Consider the following 19,645-nt stretch of genomic DNA (forward strand, 5'->3'; position numbering starts at 1 on the left):
GACCTGTGCTTCACGTATAGGATTGTAGCTACACATTATTGCACAATTCCAAGAGCTTTTTTTTCTTTTTGTTGAAATCTGGATTTCTGTCTGTGCAAATGGTTATTACATGTGAATTTGAGTTTTCAGATCTATGTTGCAACATAATGAACATTAAGGCAGATAAAATATATTTTTAAATATGAATGTTGCTGCAAAGAAGCTACAAATTTTAAAACATGGATACTTCACACACACCTTCAACCCAACAGCGCAAAACATCAATGCAATCACCGTAGTTTCAAGGTGGACACCCAAAATTAGTGTCACCAATTTATCATTGGATCAAATGTCTACCCTTCTGCTGCTGAGTTACGGCACTGAATAATGTCCAGAAAACATTATGATGTCAATTAGTCATTTGTGTAAGAAATGTTGTCATAATTAGCACATTAAATCTTCAGTAATTTCCAAAAACATGCTTTGTGAGGCCATAGTGAACTTTGTGACCTTTAACCACCAAAATCTAATCAACTGATCTTTGATCCAAGTGCACGCTGGTGCCAAATTTGAATTTTCTCCATATGTTCCTGAGTATTCGCTTTCACGAGAATGAGGGAGGTGTGCGGTCACAGTGGCCTTGACCTTTGATCACCAAAATCTAATCAGTTCATCCTTGATGTCCAAGTGGACATTTGTGTCAAATTTTAAATTAAATTCCCTCCGGGCATTCTCAAGGTACCGTGCTCATGACAATGTGATGGACAGACGTATGGACATGCACTCATACGTACAGACAGACAGAGGGCAAATGAAAACATCATGCCTCCTGCAATGGCTGCTAGCAACTCAAAGGCATAATTTAATTTAAATTTTATACCCTCAATTCTTCTCTTTGTTCAGTTTTTTTCCCCATGGTATTAAAAATGGTATCTAACATCCATTTTTTTGTAATGAGGTTATAAATTTCAGTTTAGTGAAAATACAAAATAGATCTGTCACAGATTATTGTCTGGTTATTTATATCCATATTATCACTACTGACTAAACAAATACTATTGGTAATATGAGGCAGCAATTCACAGACAGGCTTACCTGTTACACTGAGGTACTCTTGTTGAGGGTGTCTCGTTCCTGAGATTTGTGTTTCCCAAGAAAAGCCTAGAATTTTTTAAAAAAGAAAAGCATGAATGTGAAAGTCCAGCTCTTTTTCAGGTAATTATTTTAAATATGCAGCAATATTAAAGATTAAATTACATTTCTACAAATGCATAACAACAAACTTATAAGAATGAATATGAGTGAAATAAGCGAGAGCAAAATATGTTAAAACTTAAAGTTTTCAGTACTACAGCAGAAATACTTTAGAAGTAATTAATCACTGCATTGTACCACTTACACATGACAAGTGTCATAATGGAAAAGGAAAGCTTTTGTCTATACTTTCCTCATGTTTCACAATAATATCACTCCATTCACACATACTGCTACTGTGATTACTGTGTGCAATTCCATGAAAATGTTACATTTAACGAGCATAATATGCAGATAAGGCATATTTCACATCTCCCATAACTAATTAAATAATTCTATAATTCAAACCCTACCTCCTCGCGTTGTTTCTCTGTTATGTGCAATGTTCAGTCTTCATCAGCAGAACAACTTTAAAATCTATAGTCTTCCAGATCTGAGCGCAAATGCACCAACCTCTAACTTTGTCGTCTGAATGGAGGCCAGGAGAAAGGGTAAGACACGAGAAGGACGCATGGAGGCAGGGTCCAATACTCAACGCCTCCTCAAGTGACCTTCAGTAAATAACAAGCATTCTAACAATAGCAACCTCCTCTGAAAGCACAGTTGGCTCAGATTTCAAACTTAAGTGAGACAAGGTGCCTCACACCTTCCCTTGTGTGGACATGTGACTGCACAAGTTAGAGGTACAAGGACTGTGGACAGCTGGGAATGGGACCTTTGACGGAAGGCTGAGTGCACCACTAACGCCTGGAATAGAGACGAGCTAAGAAAGGTTCAGAATTCTGGTATGAAAAGAAACACATTTCAAAATGTGTGTGTCCATTGTCTGGAAGACGTTCTTTTCTACTTGCTGTTGTTACTTATGCTAAACAAGGTTCACGGATAAGGTTTTGGTATACAGGGCCTGCTCAGTGTGAGACATCCCTTCGAAACTCTTTCATGGATGACACTTATTTACAAAAAATATGCTGTTTTCTGTTCATTTGTTACCTATTAAAAGTATTTTCTAGTATGTAAATATTGGTGTTACTTTTCCAGTTAAGTTAAGTTTTTTTCTTTATATAGCCCAGTATCACAAATTCCAAATTTGCTTCAAGGAGATTTACAATCTGTACAATATAAGACACTGTAAGAGGAGCAACCAAGGAGGAGTGGACGAACATATATGTCATGTGTACAGAATAGACCAACATGATTAAATTACAGTATAGACAATCAAGCACTTAAGGCCTCTGGGAATCCAAATCACCAAAAATGTTCTTACTATTTAACTGAGGGTCTTACATGCACAATAAGAAGAATAGAATAGAAAATTATCTGACATTAGCCTCAATGCATATTTGAAATATTGTCAGGCACTCCAAAAGTGTGTCAAATGTGAAAAATAAGGAGGAATTACATTAAAAGCCTGTTACCTTACTATGTTGATCTGTTCTATACACACAAAATCTATTGCACATATGTCCATCTTGGAAGAGGGATCCCTCCTCAGCTGCTCCTCCTAAGGTTTCTACCACTTTTTTCCCAGTTGAAGTTTTTATTCCTGTGAGGGTCCAAGGACTGCAGGATGTTGTACACTGTAAAGCCCTCTGAGGTTATTCTTGATATTGGACCTTAGAAATGAAATTTAATTGAAATTATTTCCACATCCGACTCGGTGGTGTGGTGGTTAGCACTGACACCTCACAGCAAGAGGGTCCACAGTGCGAACTCTGGTAGGTGCAAGGTTCGGACTTTGTGCGGGTGGGCCCTTCTGTGCAGAGATTGCATGTTCTCCCTGTGTCTGCATGGGTTCTGTCCAGGTTCTCCAGCTTCCTCCCACAGTCCAAAGACATGCAGCTCAGGTTGATTGGTGACTCTAAATTGCCCTGAGGTGTGACTGTGAGTGTGTATGGTTGTCTGTCTATATGTGTCGGCCCTGCGATAGTCTGGCGACCTGTCCAGGGTGTACCCCACCTCTTTCCCAATGACAGCTGGGATTGGCTCCAGCCATCATCCCGCTGGAATGAATGAATTTCTGTAGCCCTTGGGGGCATGCTTTGTGATTGGGCTACAATGAACTTTGACTTGATTAATCTGTAAAGCTCTTTAGGTTGCCTTTGGGCAGGAAATGTGCTGTATAAATAAATTTGCCTTGTCCCGCCTTTCCTACAACTGTGACTTTTGAATTAAAAATATGTGTGCACGTGAATTAGGTTACTTGTTTTGAGGATGCAGCATACTGTGTGGCATGTGAATTTCTTTCCCTATTTAAAGACATTAGGTGCTTATATGATTTACTTTATGGCTGGTTGGTCTGGCTCAGAAATATATTGAAAGGATTTTCTGTAAATTAGTGGAGAAAATGTTAATCTCTATGAACAGATATAAGCATATGTGTGCAGAATCTGTAGACAACGATACAAGATGGCATCGGATGCTTTCTGATTTCTATTTGTGGTCGGAGTAGTATTGACCAGTCATGTTTGAGTGGGCTTTGGTTTCGTACTGGTAAACAGCCCCTGTTGAGAGCAAGAGAGGCAGAACATGGGCCAAAATGCAATTTTGGAGCCCATCAGCTATTGTCTGACAACAATTTAGCTTTTTATCATCTTTTTTTCCAACTTACCTGCATCTTTATGAGAACATCTCTTTATATAGGGTTAACTAAAATGTTGTCTGGATGTTTCTCTAGTTGCTAATCGAACTTTAAACAATGAGCGACGTGCAGAAGAGTAAGTTTTGGCTCGGACATTTGCTGGATACACCAGATCTCGGATATTACCTATTGCCCCCAAAAGGCTACATTGTTGTCAGATGATAGGCAATGGGCTCTGAGAGTAGAAAAAGCATGTAATACTTACAGAGTCAGAGCTGGCATAAGTGGAAAAGGTCACTGTCCATGGTACCGACCCCCCTTCCTCTCTGTTCAACCCTTCCTTGCCAGCTGAACAAAAAAAAAAAAAATCACAAATACCACACTTGATACAGTGTTTTATCCTAACTAACCTAACTGAGTTTGTCTAATCAGCCCTTGAAGAAACACAATCAGAATGTTTCAATCTAAACAGAATGTTATTGAAATAACATAATGATAACAATAACAATAATAAAATAACAAATAAAAAAACTTATGAAATGTTATTAAAATAGCTTTACGTAAAACGAGGACTAAAAACTAAAGTAACAAACATGAAATTGTTTTGCCATGAAAGCCTCTCCACTGCCTCTCATGGATGTCTGAATAAGTATAATTTAAGACTCATGTGGTCAAACTTTATTCATATAAAGGTTTTCTTAAGGTCTAAGTTTTGAGTCTGTGCTGTTAGGCCTTGATTCAGATTGCTATGCAGTAAATTATTAGCTGTCTATTGCTCAGTCACCTGTTGCTGCTACTCTCAATGTAAAAACTTCACTCCTCTGCTGTGCGTCATAAACTTCTCCCCAAGCTGTCCCCTAAATCATCAGCGCCATGAAGGCAGCCAGCAGGAATTTCACAGGTTATCTTTGTGCTCAAGGATACAACGCGTCGCCAGAAGGCAAGGACGAGGGGAGAAGCAAGGGTACCAATCCATTTTAAACACGGTGATATTATATTGATATCACAACTTACTTAATTTGACTGCTCTATGTAACTAATAAAACACAAAAATAATACAAATTTAAGCTGGTCTTTTTATTTATTTAGTTTCTTATATCCTATGGTGTCTTGCATGTGCTGCCAGATTAGTGATGCTCAGAGTGAAGGACGTGACGGTGGAAAAGAGATCAAAAATATTTCAGGTAGTATGGTCATCAGAAAGTTTCACACGATAACATGTCTATGAGCCAAACATATCCAGCCGCACTTAACTATCTTCTGCGTGTCTGCTAGCCTTATGTTTTGCACCCCTGTGCAAAGTATGCTGGGATACAAGCAATGCAGACCAAAATGGCTATACGACGAGAGAGAGTGACAATTTCAAAATTTTAAACGGAGCTCACATCAACACAGCCACTCAAGCTGCAGCCCCTGTGACTCTCTGAACAGCTCCGTTTAAATATAGGAAATACTAAGGCAAAAGGTCCTCTGGTAGAGAAGCGGACAGGGGACTGTGGATGGTTACAAGTGACCGTGGGGCAGGACAGATGTGAATTGAGGCAACTTGGTCGTGTATAGTGGGCATGCAACGCCAGCGCTGCACCAGAGTGACACCATAGGAAATAAGAAAATAAATAAACAAAAATAAAGAACAAAAAATTTGAGTAATTTTATTTTTGTTTCCCTACTTATTTGTTTTTTTTCCTTTTTGAGCAGATGATGATAAAAAAAGAAGGTATTTTTTCAATATCTGTTTCATACAGAAAAACAAAAACAAAATTTTCACTGTTTGTTTGTTTGTTTTTTAGTTTGCCAGATAGAACTGAATAACTGAATGAGCGGATGATACACTGACCACTGAGCTTCATCTTCCATAAGAAATTTCATGAAAACAATCGTTTTGTGGTGGAAACTGCCACACGCTCTATTCAACAGTGGATTTTATCGTTAACAGAGCTTGGCAAGTGACGTCGTAACGCAGTGCATTGTGGGTGTAGAATGGGTTGGAACCGCCATATTGTGTGGCCACCCAGCAAACGAATAGCTAACAGGTAGCGGTATTGGATATATTATGCTAATTTTTCAGTCAGTGTGCTGAAAAGTAGTTCAAAAGACGGTGGATTGTACAAGGAAAAACTTTTACCTGCAAAAAAAATGTTACATTGAGAAGCAGCACTTCCGGCTCAGCTAGACGACCATAGAAAGGAAATTGCATACAACAACTTATTGGGAGTTATGGGAGTGAATGGAGATATTGTATTGGAGCAGTGACTGAAAACATTTGGGTTTGACATCAAAAGATGAATATGAGACATTCCAGCTTTTGTTTCCAGGTATTTACATCTCGATCTGATACAAAACGTAGAAGATAGCACCTTTTGTTTGAACCCTCATATTCATCTTTTGATGTCAAACCCAAATGTTCAGTCTACTGCAATAATAAAGGAATTGGGCCTCATTGTTCCAATGCCACCACATAAAGTTTCAACTATAGCCATTAAGTTACAAATTGCTAAAAAAAACCCAAAAAAACAGCTACAGTTTTTTCATAATAAACTTTTTTTTTTTTTTTTTTTACTAATTACAGTACCACACCCCAACATCATAGAGAAAAGCCCACATGACTAAGGTAAACTCATTCTGACAATGCTTGCTGGTCTGACAAAATTCAAAAACAGCAGCTAATGTTAAAACAACAGAGCCAAGCACCCAAGAGAGGGTCCTACAGTCACGAGCACTTAGCAGCCCCAAACTGCAGTACAGCTGTTGTCACCAGAAACACCGAGGGGGGCACTATGCGTTGTAACAGACCGGAAACACCATCCGCCAGGGGTACAAAATTTTTCACAACACCTGTAGCTCTCCTCTAACTAAACCTAGTGGAGTCATTTGAGACATTTTAACTAACAAAAGTTACCCACTTTAAAATAAAGGAATAATGCACATACACTCAAGGCAGCAGAGTAGAAGTCTTTGGGGCAGAGCAGCCCGACTTCCTTATCATACATCCATGACAGCAGCGCCATACCAGCATAACGTTTAACTACATAAAGTTGACAAAATATTCAACTACAGAAAAACTCACGCCCGAATGTTTGTTGTTTTACATTACAATGTACAGTATATTCACGCGTATTCACGCATTTACTGTCTTTGAAAAGGCAGGAGTACCAGCTTTTGCATGTTAGCTGACTTATAGCCTAAAACTATGCTAGCATGCTAGCTAACAACCACCAGCACTGGATATTTTGAACTTCGGTTCGGGAAAGTAACCCAGAGCATTGGTTCAAGTACTGTACTTACAGCTGAGTACTTCTAGTTGTGGGCGACAGCAGCAGCCCCCACCAGCTCCTCACGACCGCCCCTCCTGCCTTCAGATATTTCCTTCGGTCCTTCACAGCTGCCATTTCCGCTCCTGTCCGCCAATGGGCGCGAGGTTACGTATTCCGGTCTAGACGGTCCTGCACACCTGCATGTCCTCTTCGGTCAGGGTGCTGATCATGGATGTATTAGCAACTAGCTCTCTACCAACCAACATACCATTATGGGTTAACCTATGCTCTCACTTAAAAAAATATGATGCATTGTTAACTCAGCAATGGTAAAATGTAATAATATACAATTATTTAGAGTACTTAACGTACAGTTAAAATTATCAAGTTGCAGCAATTGCATAAAAATGTAAATAAAAATTTATTTATTTTTTATTTTTATTTATCTATTTTTTTTTTTCTGCTTTTATGCGCTCTAGCACAATATTTAACCCTTTAAAATCTGGAGTGACATCATTTTTCTTATGTTGTTTTCAGACGCTTTTTACAAGCATTTAAACCTTTCTACCTGGAGCAAATTGGTCTGATTTCTTTGATAAACTTGGGGGAAAAAAGTCAGCAACTTGTTAAGAAATATTTAGCAAATTGCAAGAACTTTGTAGATTCTAATTTTTGTTTTTTTTTTTTCAAAAAGCTAGGTAAAAATTTCCAGTGAAAATAAGCGAGGTAAAACTATATATGATCATACTTACATATTAAAAATGATGATACAGAATTATTCATCTTTTTTTTAACTCTCTTTTTTGGGTAATTTCTCTGTTGGCTGTTGCCTTTATCCATGTTTTTGATTTGCTCAGGTTTTAAAAGGTTAAACTCAAAAACATTTTTTATTTAACATTTCAGTTTGATAATAATTGTAATAGGTAAAATTGTGATGAGAAAAATTATTAGGCTAGTAGTTGCTAATAATAATAACTGTTGGATATAGAATACTTAACAAATACGCTGATTAAAAATTGAGTTGGAAAAATAGCCACTGTGTTAGGCAATTCATTAATTCATAAAGTGTACAGTTTAACTGCTGATTATGGTCTACTACTGGTTAAAAAAGGCCAACAACTGTGTAAGATAGATAAATGATGCATTATGAGAAATGCATAACGTAAATGCACTGTAAAAAGAAACTAATTGTTTTAACTTGAAAGGCTCCTTATGAATTTTAAGTTGACTAAATCTGAGAAGACAAGTTAAGCTAATTTTGTACTGATTCAACTTAATTCAACCTGTTGACTCAAATTCAGACAACTTAATAATTTAAGGCAACCCAGACACTAACTTTTTTTTTAAGTTAAAACAGTTTCTTTTCACAGTGTGAAAATAGGGGGAAAAAAATACAGCCTTGACACTGTCTGATCTTTTGCTCACCTTTTTATTTCATGATTAATATTCACATCACTGGTTAACAATGAATCACAATGAACATCTCTTTCATACCAAATATTCAGAATTGAAGGGGGGGAGATGAGCTCTATCTAATAGGACAGATGCCTCTAATAACCAGCAGTTTGTTTGTTGTCTTCTGCATGCTCTTGCTATGGTGTTGTGCCCTACAGAATAATACAGCACACGCTACAGTGGATCCACGACACAGGACTGAAAAGTAGATTCTTTTGTCTGGTTTGCAATTTGGGACAAATAAAATAAAAAATTAAAACAAAGTCTGTCTAGTAAATACAATTAACAATTACAGACTTTTAGTTTTGTGCTTTCCTTGTTGGAATTTACAGTTGGAATATTGTTTTTACTGGCCTACCATATAGTAGTGCCTGTATTTGTGGTAGAGAAAGCTACTTTTCAGTGCTGTGATGTTGACAAGCCTCTGTAGGTGGGAGACACAGCTAGGGGCTCCAGGTGCATATCTACCAACACTCCTTTTTATTCTTGGTAACCTTTTGTCCCAGTTACATTTCAGGCAGTTCAGAGTCAAACTTACAAATTTGCACAAATCAAATTCCAATTTTTCTTTTATTTCTAGCCTTTGTTACTGAAACTGAGAGGATAATTTGGTCCAAGACATCCCTTAATTCATTCCCCTGTTGGTAGGTATGTCAAGGTGTCTATATAGGAGCTGTCTAATACAACATTACATTCTAACACATGCCAAAAGACTAAGTCTGGTTAATCTAACAAGAGGGGGGTTGGTGGTAGGCGAGAGAAAGGGCTGACCAGTGTGTGTCAGGTGTTACATGTACAGTAGTGCATTTCAAACTGACGTGACAACCAATCACATCGTTTATTTCTGTTTTAATGAACTAAAGTTTTTCAACCAATTCTGAAGTGAATTATTTAACTGTTTTGCTTTCTATTTTGTTGTGTCTGTAATGTTTTTTTAATAATCACATATCAGACCATACCAAACACGACACACACTGCCTCCCTTCCTGCCGGTCAATTTGAATCTGGCAAATAGTGTTTCCATATGTGATCTATCTTCCAAAACAGAACAGAGACGAACCTCATACATGTATTCATAATCTTGCATCTTTAATACATTTGAAAAACATTCTTGAAACTTCAGCAGCCCTTTTCTTGGCGGAAAAAAAGGCAGACTCTGAAAAAAGAAAAAGTACACTTTTCCTTTCCTTTCAATCTTATAGTAATAATAATAATAATAATAATGATAATACCATTATTGACCTTACAGGTTTATGAACGTGAAAGCTCATCTGTCAACATCCACAACACCCTGTTAAGAAGTACAATTTTTTTTCTTTTTTTTGTTTGATTTTCATTTATTTGAGTTACTTTTGGAGTGATAAAAACATGGTGGAAACTATGTACAAGGGACAGTGTGAGATACTAGTGGATGGATGGTGGTCAAGCGCTATAAAGGTGTAATCAAACACTTGTGAACGGACATCAGAGTGAAGCTGGTTATTACCTTTGGACCAAGCTGCAAAGTTGCAATGATAACTGTAACCCACTGTGCACTGAAAGCATAAATTTAGTCTTAAACCTAACAGTATCCTCTATCGTTATATTATACCTTAATTTAAAGGGATAACATGGCCCATTTGTCTTCTGAAAGATTTTCTGAAGGGTAGACTGGATCTATAATTACCTCTATTGGACATATTTATGTGCAATAGCATACAGCATAATTCTTAAAAATTTGATATAGTTGTATACGGATGATCATTTTTTTACACGAACACATAACATAAACAAACATTCTCAAAAAGAATCCCTTGAATTAAGAATTGTGGTTTTAAAGTTTTACAATGAGCAGGACATTTCAAAGTTGAAAAATGATAGTAATGAACTACTTGACTGTTTTTCAAGTGACAATGAGCCAATCTTTGTCATTTATGTACGGCTATTTGTTACTTGTCATTTATTAGCCGACAAATGCGCTGATACTGCACGACACAATAAATCTTACACAGAAACAAAAGATTTCGCGACCCGACCCCGGATAAGCGGAAGAAAATGGATGGATGGATGAAACAAAAGATTCACTGTCATCTTGCGTCTCCCTGGTGGTCTAGAAGTTTCAGGTGAAGACCATGCCCAGGGACTTTTCTTACATGTCAACACCTGTGTAATTTCTTCTCTTCTGTTTGGGTATTTTATAAAGACACAAATGCCTTAGCTTTGATGCTATTCCTAAAAACATCCCAAATAAGGCTCCTCAAAGTTCAGAAGGGTCCTTGAACTGTGAACTGAATCCTGCTCACCTGAAACTTGCTTTTGCAGCTTGGTCAGAAAGTAATAACCAGTGAATGTTGACAGGAACAACATGAGGGCAGAGTGTAGAGTTGAGTGTTAAACCATCATAGCCAATAGCACAACACTGATGACCAAAGGTCCATTAAAATCCACCAAGCTGACCAACATAAGGGGCACCAATGTGCCGTTTGAGATACACAAAGTCAGATCATCTTTTAACACACTGAGCTTCCAGCACATGATAAGACTACAACTTGTTCCTCTGTTAAATGCACAAAAACCACCGTCTACCTATCAAAGTGCTTTCATCCCTTTTCTTCCTCTATTCCCAAAGAAAGATTCACATTATCGTTATCACATATGATCCTCCCAGGTCATGTTTTTTACTTTCAGGCAACTCATGGGAATGATTTGGAGGGAACGGTACAATATTAAACAAGCTTATATGGTGCTTTTAGTTGCCTAGTTCTTCTTTGTTGACTATTTGATAACTTGCTCTTTGATTATCATAACTTCTAACTACCAAGACTGTTTTGCTCCCGAAAGCACACATGTACAGTACACAGCTGACAATGTTTTACCAATATACAGTAAAGCAACTTTTATACCACTTCAGTGCTTCAAGAAAAGAACAAGACTGTGTTCAAAGTGCACAAGACTTTGGAGTTGTCAGGGGAACTGTACAGAATTAATATGACTTTGATAGTATGTCGTGTTCCAGATACAATAATATAGTATGGCCATCAAAACTAAATGAGAACAGTATGTACGTTGACTGAAGTTGTTCTAATGGTGTAATGGTCTCTGATGGTAATGTAAGGTTTCTCAGTCAGCCTTTGTTTAAGTCTCAGAGCCAGACTATCAGTGTTCTAGAGGCTAAGCAGCGCTCTCTACAGGATGGATGCAGTAGTAACACTTCACACATCTGACAACTACGGCAACACCCCACAAACACATCACTAATTCTTTACAGTGGAGACCATCCCTGCCTTTGATGCACAATGCATAGAATTAAAGTAAGTAGACAGGGCCTTCTCCATTAGGATAACTGCTTCTACTCATTCTGGTGGGACACATATCAATGCTTTAAAATCAAAGTCACATCACAGTGTTTTTTTGTTTTTATAGAATCCAAAATTGAATTGAGGTGATTTCCTAAAATAATACAAACAATACTTCAAAAAGTATTTTCTAAAAACTTGACAATCTAAGACATTTAAATGTTGTGTAAACTGAGAAAAAACTAATGTTCCCTTTAAGTTTAAGATTTCTCGTCAACCATTAATTGAAATTTTCTTTATAACTGAGTGTGATATGACCATTTCAATTAAAAAATCAAATTGTCAAATCTCTATTATAAAAGTACACAATTTCAAACATCACAGGATGGTCCCAACTACAGTATTCACAGGCCATTTCTCGGTTCTGCTTTGCTGAAATACTGCTGCATTCATGGCATTTTTGGAGTTGGGCACTTCCCATTGTCCAGAGTAGTAAAATAATTCATAATTTTATATCTTAGCCCATATACTACTCACATGGACCCCACATACAAATGTTGGCTGGGGGCTTGGTTGTACTGTAGCTCTATGTAGGTTCAGTCTATCACAAATTCACCAAAAAGCTGCAAATAAAATGCCAACTTCAGACTCGCCATGAATGTAACATTATTCCCTTTAACTGACACTTCTCCCTGCATGTGAATGCTTCTAACTACCTGATCTTAACTTCTGTGGTCACTCTCTGTCTCATTTGTTTGCGCACGTAACAGGAGGCGTTCGAACTAAGATCACTGTATTGCTGTCAGAGAGTCGGAGCGAAACACGGGACAAGAAAAACAGACAAGGCGGAGGCGGCGGGCATGAGGTGAGCCTATGATGAAAATGTCAGACAATGACTATGATAGGAACAACACACCGACACAGCTCATCATTGTTTTAACAATATCAGCATAGACCACCAAAGTACAATAAAGAGTTGGTTTCATTAACAAACAAATGCCTCTATGAACAGCATACTGTTTTTACTTTAGGGTGCTTATTCGTGTGTATTATACTGTATGTGCTGATTTCTGTTTGTTTATGTGTGTGTGTGTGTGTGTGTGTGTGTTTGTGTGCATGCACACCAACAAGCATGTGTGTGCTTTCCTGTGTATATCTGTGCTTGCGTGTAAAGTGTGTGAAGAAAGTTAGCAGGTCTCACAGAGAGGATTCTAAGACGCACCGGCTAGTGGGAGAACTTAAAGAGGGGTGCGGCTCTGTAGCCCCACCCCCTCTCCACTGGGGTGAACCACATGACCAGGAAGTACCACATGCCCGAGAAAAAGAAGGCGCTGTCTGTCTGTTTGTCTGTCTCTAACAGCCACATGTGAACTGTATTTGCTACACACAGTTCAGGGTGACTGCTGGGGTCTTTTGCAGGAGAATCAATGAATGTCTGACTGAAACTGAGGGGTGTATGGGAGGTGTGTGAACCAGAGTTATAGTGCAGGAAAACTGGGCTGCACGTGTTGTGTTGTGTTGCGTGAAATAGTCTTATTGAGAAGACTAAAGTGCCCCCTAACTTTATGAGCTTACATAGAGATAAAGGTTAAGGTTGTAAGTCTTATACTGAAATGATCTTTTGCTTAAGGTGCTTTTTTTTGTCATTTTTTAAATACTTTCGTAAAGCTGAACTGGGCTGCAGCACATGCAGACACCCACACTAGTTGTGGACTAAGACCACATGACCACGACTGATCAAAGTTTTCAGCTTTTATGAGCAGGATGTGAACAGAGTAACTAAACCCACAAACTTTTATAGTTGAAAAGCACCATTGATGGGTATATTTAGTTATGTTGTTGAATGATTTAGGTCCAACTTTTGACGTTTGAGTGCAAAATATTAAAACCTGCTATTGAATTGATTCTGCTATTTGCTGATCCTGGTAGCAGCAAGCTTTTATCACCAACCGAGCCTCCCTATCGCTGCTCTGTCACCAACTGACTATGTCTATGCCTGGGACAGGGAGGTGCTGCGGATCAAGAGACGGCATGATTAGGTGACTGGACGTGTATTAGACCCCCTCCCAGCCTTGCCCACTTTTGAGGCTTTTATCCCATCGCAGGGAGGAGGCACTCAAGCTAAAAGCAGGGGGTTTAGTTACTCTTTAAGTAACATTAAGTAGTGCTATCACACTCAATATCCCCAGAGGTGTGTAATATACTCTACAGACCTGTGCATTCCCTCATAGATATTCATAGGTTGCAGGAAAACTAGTGACCACTTGGCGAAAACTAACAGGGATCCAAATAAATAAATAACTTTATGTTGTAGTGAATTTAAGGCCCGGTCACACCAGAAAGTGGCAAGGGGATTTATTCCAAACTTTCTTCCTAATTAAGAGGGTTCAGCAGCTTGTGCCTTGTTAAGACTGCAAGCCAAATCATTTATATGTTTGGCATATCAAGATGTTTAGAAAGTCTGGACAAAAAAACAAACTATGTGCAACCCTCATTTGGAGGTGTTTGGAAATGCTTTGTCAATTAGATTTCCAAAGATGTGTCTCAGTCCAGCTGCTCTTGCATCTCAAATCAGATTTTCTAAATGTTTTGAACAGGAAATAACAACGTCGAATCCACATTGACAGAGTTGCTGAGCAGATCCATGCTGCTGCTAGCCGAGAAGACACCATGAGCTTTAACACTCCCATGACAGATGGCAAAATAAATTGTCTTGCGTACAAATCAATAGACCTTCATGCTTCTGGGCTGGAGAGCCAAGCCACAAGCATAGCTACATAGTTACTGACACCTACATCGTTACCACAGCAACCCAAGCAAATTGGTTGAACACACAAATCCAATCTGGTTAATGCAAATAACAGTGCGGACAGTCTGTCTTCAAGATCTGATTTGAGAAACAGATCAGATTTGCCTGGTGATGTAGGGACTAGTAAGGTCAGTTGGCAAATGAACATAGCTAGCGAGCTAACTGATAAGCCTCTAGCAAGCATAGAAATAGAATAGCCTTCTCATTCTTGAACAGCTGTCTGATTTTTATTGTTCCATTTTCTCTTGACTGTGCCGTTTAGTTTTAGGCAAAATAGCATGTAGCACTTGAAGTTAATGTGACTTATGATTTTGCTGTGAAATCCCACCATTTCAAGCACTGGCGCAACCGGGTCTTACCTAGCAGCCTGGTGGCTGACGAGTCTAGGTGCCAGATACAGTACACTGTGCATTAATGCTTTCATGTAACTTGACTAAAAAGTGCAGCAGCTTGCAGATTAACTCCAAGGCCTCACACATATCATACAGATTTAAATACTCCTTCATCCTGAATTTGAAACCACTCTGTCAAGGTTAAAATAACTTATCTGGCATCAAGATCAAATACCTGTGTCCAGTGCCAAATCTTTTTTGAGCCAAGGCTATCCAGAGAAGCCAAAGAGCTCCCCCGTCACTTAACGCCTACCTTTCCTGGTGATTATCCTGCACTCATCACATCATCAAATGATGTTTCCGATTGTAGTAAAAGTCATTTGCTCTGCCAATGAATGCATCTTTCCTTGAAACACAAGAATTATCTAACATCCTGAATGCTTCTGTGCTGATTTCGAACTCTACCTTTGGATCTATTTCCAACCTTTAGATCTATTTCCAAACGTCTACTCTGTCTACTCTACATAAGTCCCTGTCCTCGTCACTGCTCACTGCTAACATCATGATATTAATAATCCAGAGATAAAGAAGCATTATTGTAATAAATTTGGGTGAGACAAACGATACCAAGAGATATAATGGGAGATAATGTGACAACGTGCAGTTCTTTAGATACTGTAGATGTGAAAATAATGGCTGGCTGGCTGGGAGGCTGGAACGTGTTAATCTAAAGCAGAGCTGACAGTATTCACTCTGCTGCTGAGCGGTAACAGTCCCTTAAATGGTGAGTGTGGTTTGGGACTAAGTGGACATAGACTGGGAATAGAAGTGGGGCAAATATTAGCATTAGCAAAGGTCTGTTAACACAGATCAAAGTGGTTTTGGATTGTGTAGGACCTGTAGGGGGACCATAGATTAGACTAAAAAGTTCTGATGCAGGGTGTTTGCACTAAAAGGATAAAGCAGTAATTAAATTCACTGGTGGAAATATTCTAAAGCTGGCTATGCTCAGTATACTTCCTTACAGCACTGACTACAGTTAGTGGGTTTATTGCGTTAAATTTGGGGTCTGAAGGTTGAGAAGCTGGTGGAACCCCACGCACAGAAACACAGACAAACAGCAAGTGCTCTTCTCTGTGGTAGGCAGGGTCAAAGGTCAACCGTTGAGAGGTCAAAGGTCAGGGTTGGTAGCAGGAAGCTGGCAGGCGGACCCCAGAGAAACACTGAGAGGCGATCGGTCAGTTCGGTGCTGCGGTGGGCGAGATGAAGGGCGGGGCCAAAGGGAAGTGACTGCGCCGTGGTAGGTTGGTTGGTCAGTTGATTGGCAGGCAGGCGAGCGCCATGCGTGTCCCACCAAAATCTACAGGTCACTGGGACTCAATCTGTGGAGGTGAACGACGTGGTTTAAGAAATGAAGAAACCAAAGAGAGAAAAGAAGAGACAAGGAGAGAGAAGTGACACTAGCCTCTTTGCACTGACTGCTCAACGCGGAAATATGGAGATATGGAGTAGATTTAAGATTTTCTTCTTTAATAAAGCTTATAGTAAGGGCTAGCTCAGGCTTTACTTGACGTTTTGACGGCATTTTATTTCTGCGACCCCTTTCGGGAGATTTTAAAAGCAGCTGCTAGCAGTCAGCAGCTAACTCCACAAAGAAGAACAGGAGCTGTAGATGTCTATAAACTGGGAAAACACTCGAATTTGGGAGCTTATCATCCTCTGAGCCGAGGACGAGATCACCTGCCATGTAACAGAGACAGTAAATGATTGTTGTTGCCATGTTGTACCATTGAACATGTTATATGACACACAAGAGGCAGACGCTGTTGTGTTACCTGTCAGGCCCATAGTGCTGCTTTTGCTTCTTCAATGCCGGCACTCTGTCTAAAATTACACAATCGAGCGGCATGACGCGTTATTGTTTTTTCTATGTAAAAATGCAAAGGATGCATAAAAAAGGGACTTCATAACGGCCCTATAGCGCATGTCTGTGTAAAAAGGGCGATTGAGTCAGGGATGAACATTTCCAGAGTTCCAATTTACCATCCAGATGGTCTCTTATTTTACCAGCTGTATAAATCATGAGCCAAATTATAAAACTTTCCTGTTGTTTTATTGTATTAGCACGACAGCCATCCATCAATTAAGCCCAGTTTGGCAACCACATCAGGTGGCAGAAGTCTGATCCCTCTGAACTCTGGGAGTCTGGAGGCCAGCTGCAGTGCCAGAGATGAATTTATCCACTAAGACTGTCTCATCTTCAGTCTGTGGCTCTCAGCATAATCTCATTTTGTCGCAAAGGGTCCGCTATTTCTACCACCACTCCATCTGACACAGAGCAAGTACACACACATGATTGCATGCACAAAATCTATTTATTGTTGATTGTCTCTGTAATTGACTGTAATCTAAATCCATGAACAGCAATTGTCCAATCATAGCTTAGCAACCGTAACTACGCATGTCAGGTCAAGGAGGTCAATACCTGGTATCTGAAGAGTTGGCAGAGTGGTGTTTTTTTTTTCTCACTGTTAAGAAACAGATTAAAGACTGTGTTTTTCTGCTCTGATATAAGCTGCATGGCCAGTTAGCCCAACACTAGTATTTCTACCGTATATAAGTCAATGGGATTCGAATTTACATTAGAAAAATATTTGTGCAGGCCTGAAACATCCACTACTTTGGAGGCAATGTTTCAGGTTTATCAGAGTTTAGAGAGACTTGGTGTCTCTGTCCTGTCCTTGAGTTACCATATTACAAATCCGACTGTTACTTCAGCACTACGGACAGCGTCACTGATTCATCAGTCCACGCAGTAAGGGCCTGTGTCCACATAGCACTCTTTTTCTCAGCACCAGCATGTTTTCCCATTGACGAGAGAGTGTATATGGCTGCATGTGGACACCAGACAAAAAAAAAGCACCACGCCCTTAATCTTTTAATGAGTGTTTCATCATTTTTGTGCAGCAGCTGTAAAGGCTGTGACACATGACTGTTGTCACAAGTTGGGCAATTGGTGAGCATCCGTAGACCTCATCAGCTTTTTTTTTCTGAATATCCCCCATGAAGTCCCATACTCAAATGAAACATACTGGTTTTTGAACTGCTCTAAGAAGAATGAACATGTAAGAGTGTATCAACCAATTAAATCCACTGTTGCTAAAAGGAGCCGCCTGCTTTTATTTACTTCTGTCTCAATAATGGACCCAGTGCTTCAAAAATGAATCTGGAGTGCTAACCTGCCAGCGTTAACAATGGAACGTTTGTCAAATGTTCAAGTTGGTTCAGCGAACAGTCAGCTGGCTACAATCACAGACGAGCACTTTGAGGTGTTTAAAACTGTGTGTGTGTGTGTATTTACACTCACTTGTCTCAGTAATGCGTTTGTCTATGCTAAGGGGCTCCCTCAGTCCGTCCCCCCCGAAAGGAGTAGGTGTGGGCTCCTTCACCCCGTTCTCCTTAGCAACCCCTCCTGGTGCTGTCGCCTTGGCAACGCCCGCTGGTCCTGTTGGAGGTGAAGATGACTTCTCCTCTGTTTTCTCCTCCTGTAACCAAATATAGACACACACACACGCACGCACGCACGCGCGCGCGCACACACACACACACACACACAGAACTATAAGGTTTTTTTCAGTGTATTTTTTCACGCTAGCACACCATCTTGTGGTGTCAGCCAGTAAAAGCACAATGACTCAGCAGAACCAGAGAAGTTAACTTTCTATTGACCCTTTGAAAACCAAGCAAAAAGGTTTGATAATAAGCAAAAAATAAATAAAATTAAAACACTGGCCATAAATTAGCAATGAATGAGTAAAAAGCACAAGAAAATTTCCTGAAAATTAGTTTTAAAAAAGAAGTTACAAAACAAGGTAATGACCTGAAAAAAGTGCTTCACATGTTTCATAATTATTATATAATTAAAAATAACGATGATAATAATTGATTTTTTTTACCCTAGCTTTTTTCATTTTTTCCCACAAGATATTTTTCCCTTGTTTTTTTCCTTTATTCCTTGGTATTTTTCCCATGCTTAAAAAACAATCTAAATCTGTTAATTCCTTGTAATTTGTGGGACATTTATTACAAAGCTAATAATTGCATTTTTCTCGTGTTTTTTGAAGGAAATCAAACAATTTGCTCAGGGTTCCCCAATTTAAAATTGTGTGCTACTGAACTGAAAGCAGCACAAGAAAAGTGATGCTGCTCCAGGTTTCAAAGTATTAAATTGGTGACTGTGTTAAAGTCTGACCTTGTGTCCGTTGGTCTGTTCGTTGCCTGTCCCCACGTTGTCCATGGATCCAATCTTAGACTTAGTTTTAATGTTTTGCTTATGGGACTCGATCTTCACATCACCTCCACCTAAAGTAAAAAAAAAAAAAAGAGGTTACTATGAGATCAGCGTTCTTATTCTCAGGCTTATAATAAAATAATAACATAAATGACACAGAGAGGAACAGTATTGGTATTAAGTCCGACCTGGCTTGTGTTTGATGTTGTCCTTTGAGCCACATTTGGACGTCACCTTACTCACATCGACCTTCTTATTAAGGATCTGCACCTGCGGGAGAGGAGACATCATCATGAATCCTCTTTGTCCTAACTCATAAAGACGCCACATCCAGGGCAATGCAGCTATACTTCAGCGTCCACCCTGTCCAGTTAGAAAAATAAGATGTCCATTATCACGCACCTGGTGCATTTATAGA

At 39.2% G+C, this 19,645-nt stretch overlaps 1 protein-coding gene and 1 long non-coding RNA gene across 7 annotated transcripts in view; both read right to left on the reverse strand.

Annotated features, from left to right (window-relative positions):
• Positions 1-1,074: 1,074 nt before the first annotated feature.
• LOC148188032 (uncharacterized) lies at positions 1,075-7,204 on the reverse strand. Its single transcript, XR_015778094.1, has 3 exons — positions 7,097-7,204; positions 4,077-4,159; positions 1,075-1,140 (listed from the first exon to the last, which is right to left on the reverse strand). It is a non-coding gene; the product is annotated as an uncharacterized LOC148188032 (long non-coding RNA).
• An 8,637-nt stretch (positions 7,205-15,841) lies between these two features.
• The window catches only part of map4l (microtubule associated protein 4 like), a 126,740-nt gene continuing 122,936 nt past the window's right edge, over positions 15,842-19,645 (reverse strand). For all 6 annotated transcript variants that reach the window (XM_088085059.1, XM_088085058.1, XM_088085056.1 and 3 more), the window contains 4 exons: positions 19,416-19,497; positions 19,189-19,298; positions 18,304-18,481; positions 15,842-16,318 (listed from right to left, as the gene is read on the reverse strand). In XM_088085059.1, coding sequence (XP_087941185.1) covers positions 16,314-16,318; positions 18,304-18,481; positions 19,189-19,298; positions 19,416-19,497 — 375 coding nt within the window. In that variant the 3' untranslated portion in view covers positions 15,842-16,313. The remainder of the gene's footprint in view (positions 16,319-18,303; positions 18,482-19,188; positions 19,299-19,415; positions 19,498-19,645) is intronic.

The sequence above is a fragment of the Plectropomus leopardus genome, chromosome 12 (genome assembly GCF_026936395.1).
Source record: "Plectropomus leopardus strain MGB_pleo_1.0 chromosome 12, ASM2693639v1, whole genome shotgun sequence".
Taxonomy (NCBI): domain Eukaryota; kingdom Metazoa; phylum Chordata; class Actinopteri; order Perciformes; family Serranidae; genus Plectropomus; species Plectropomus leopardus.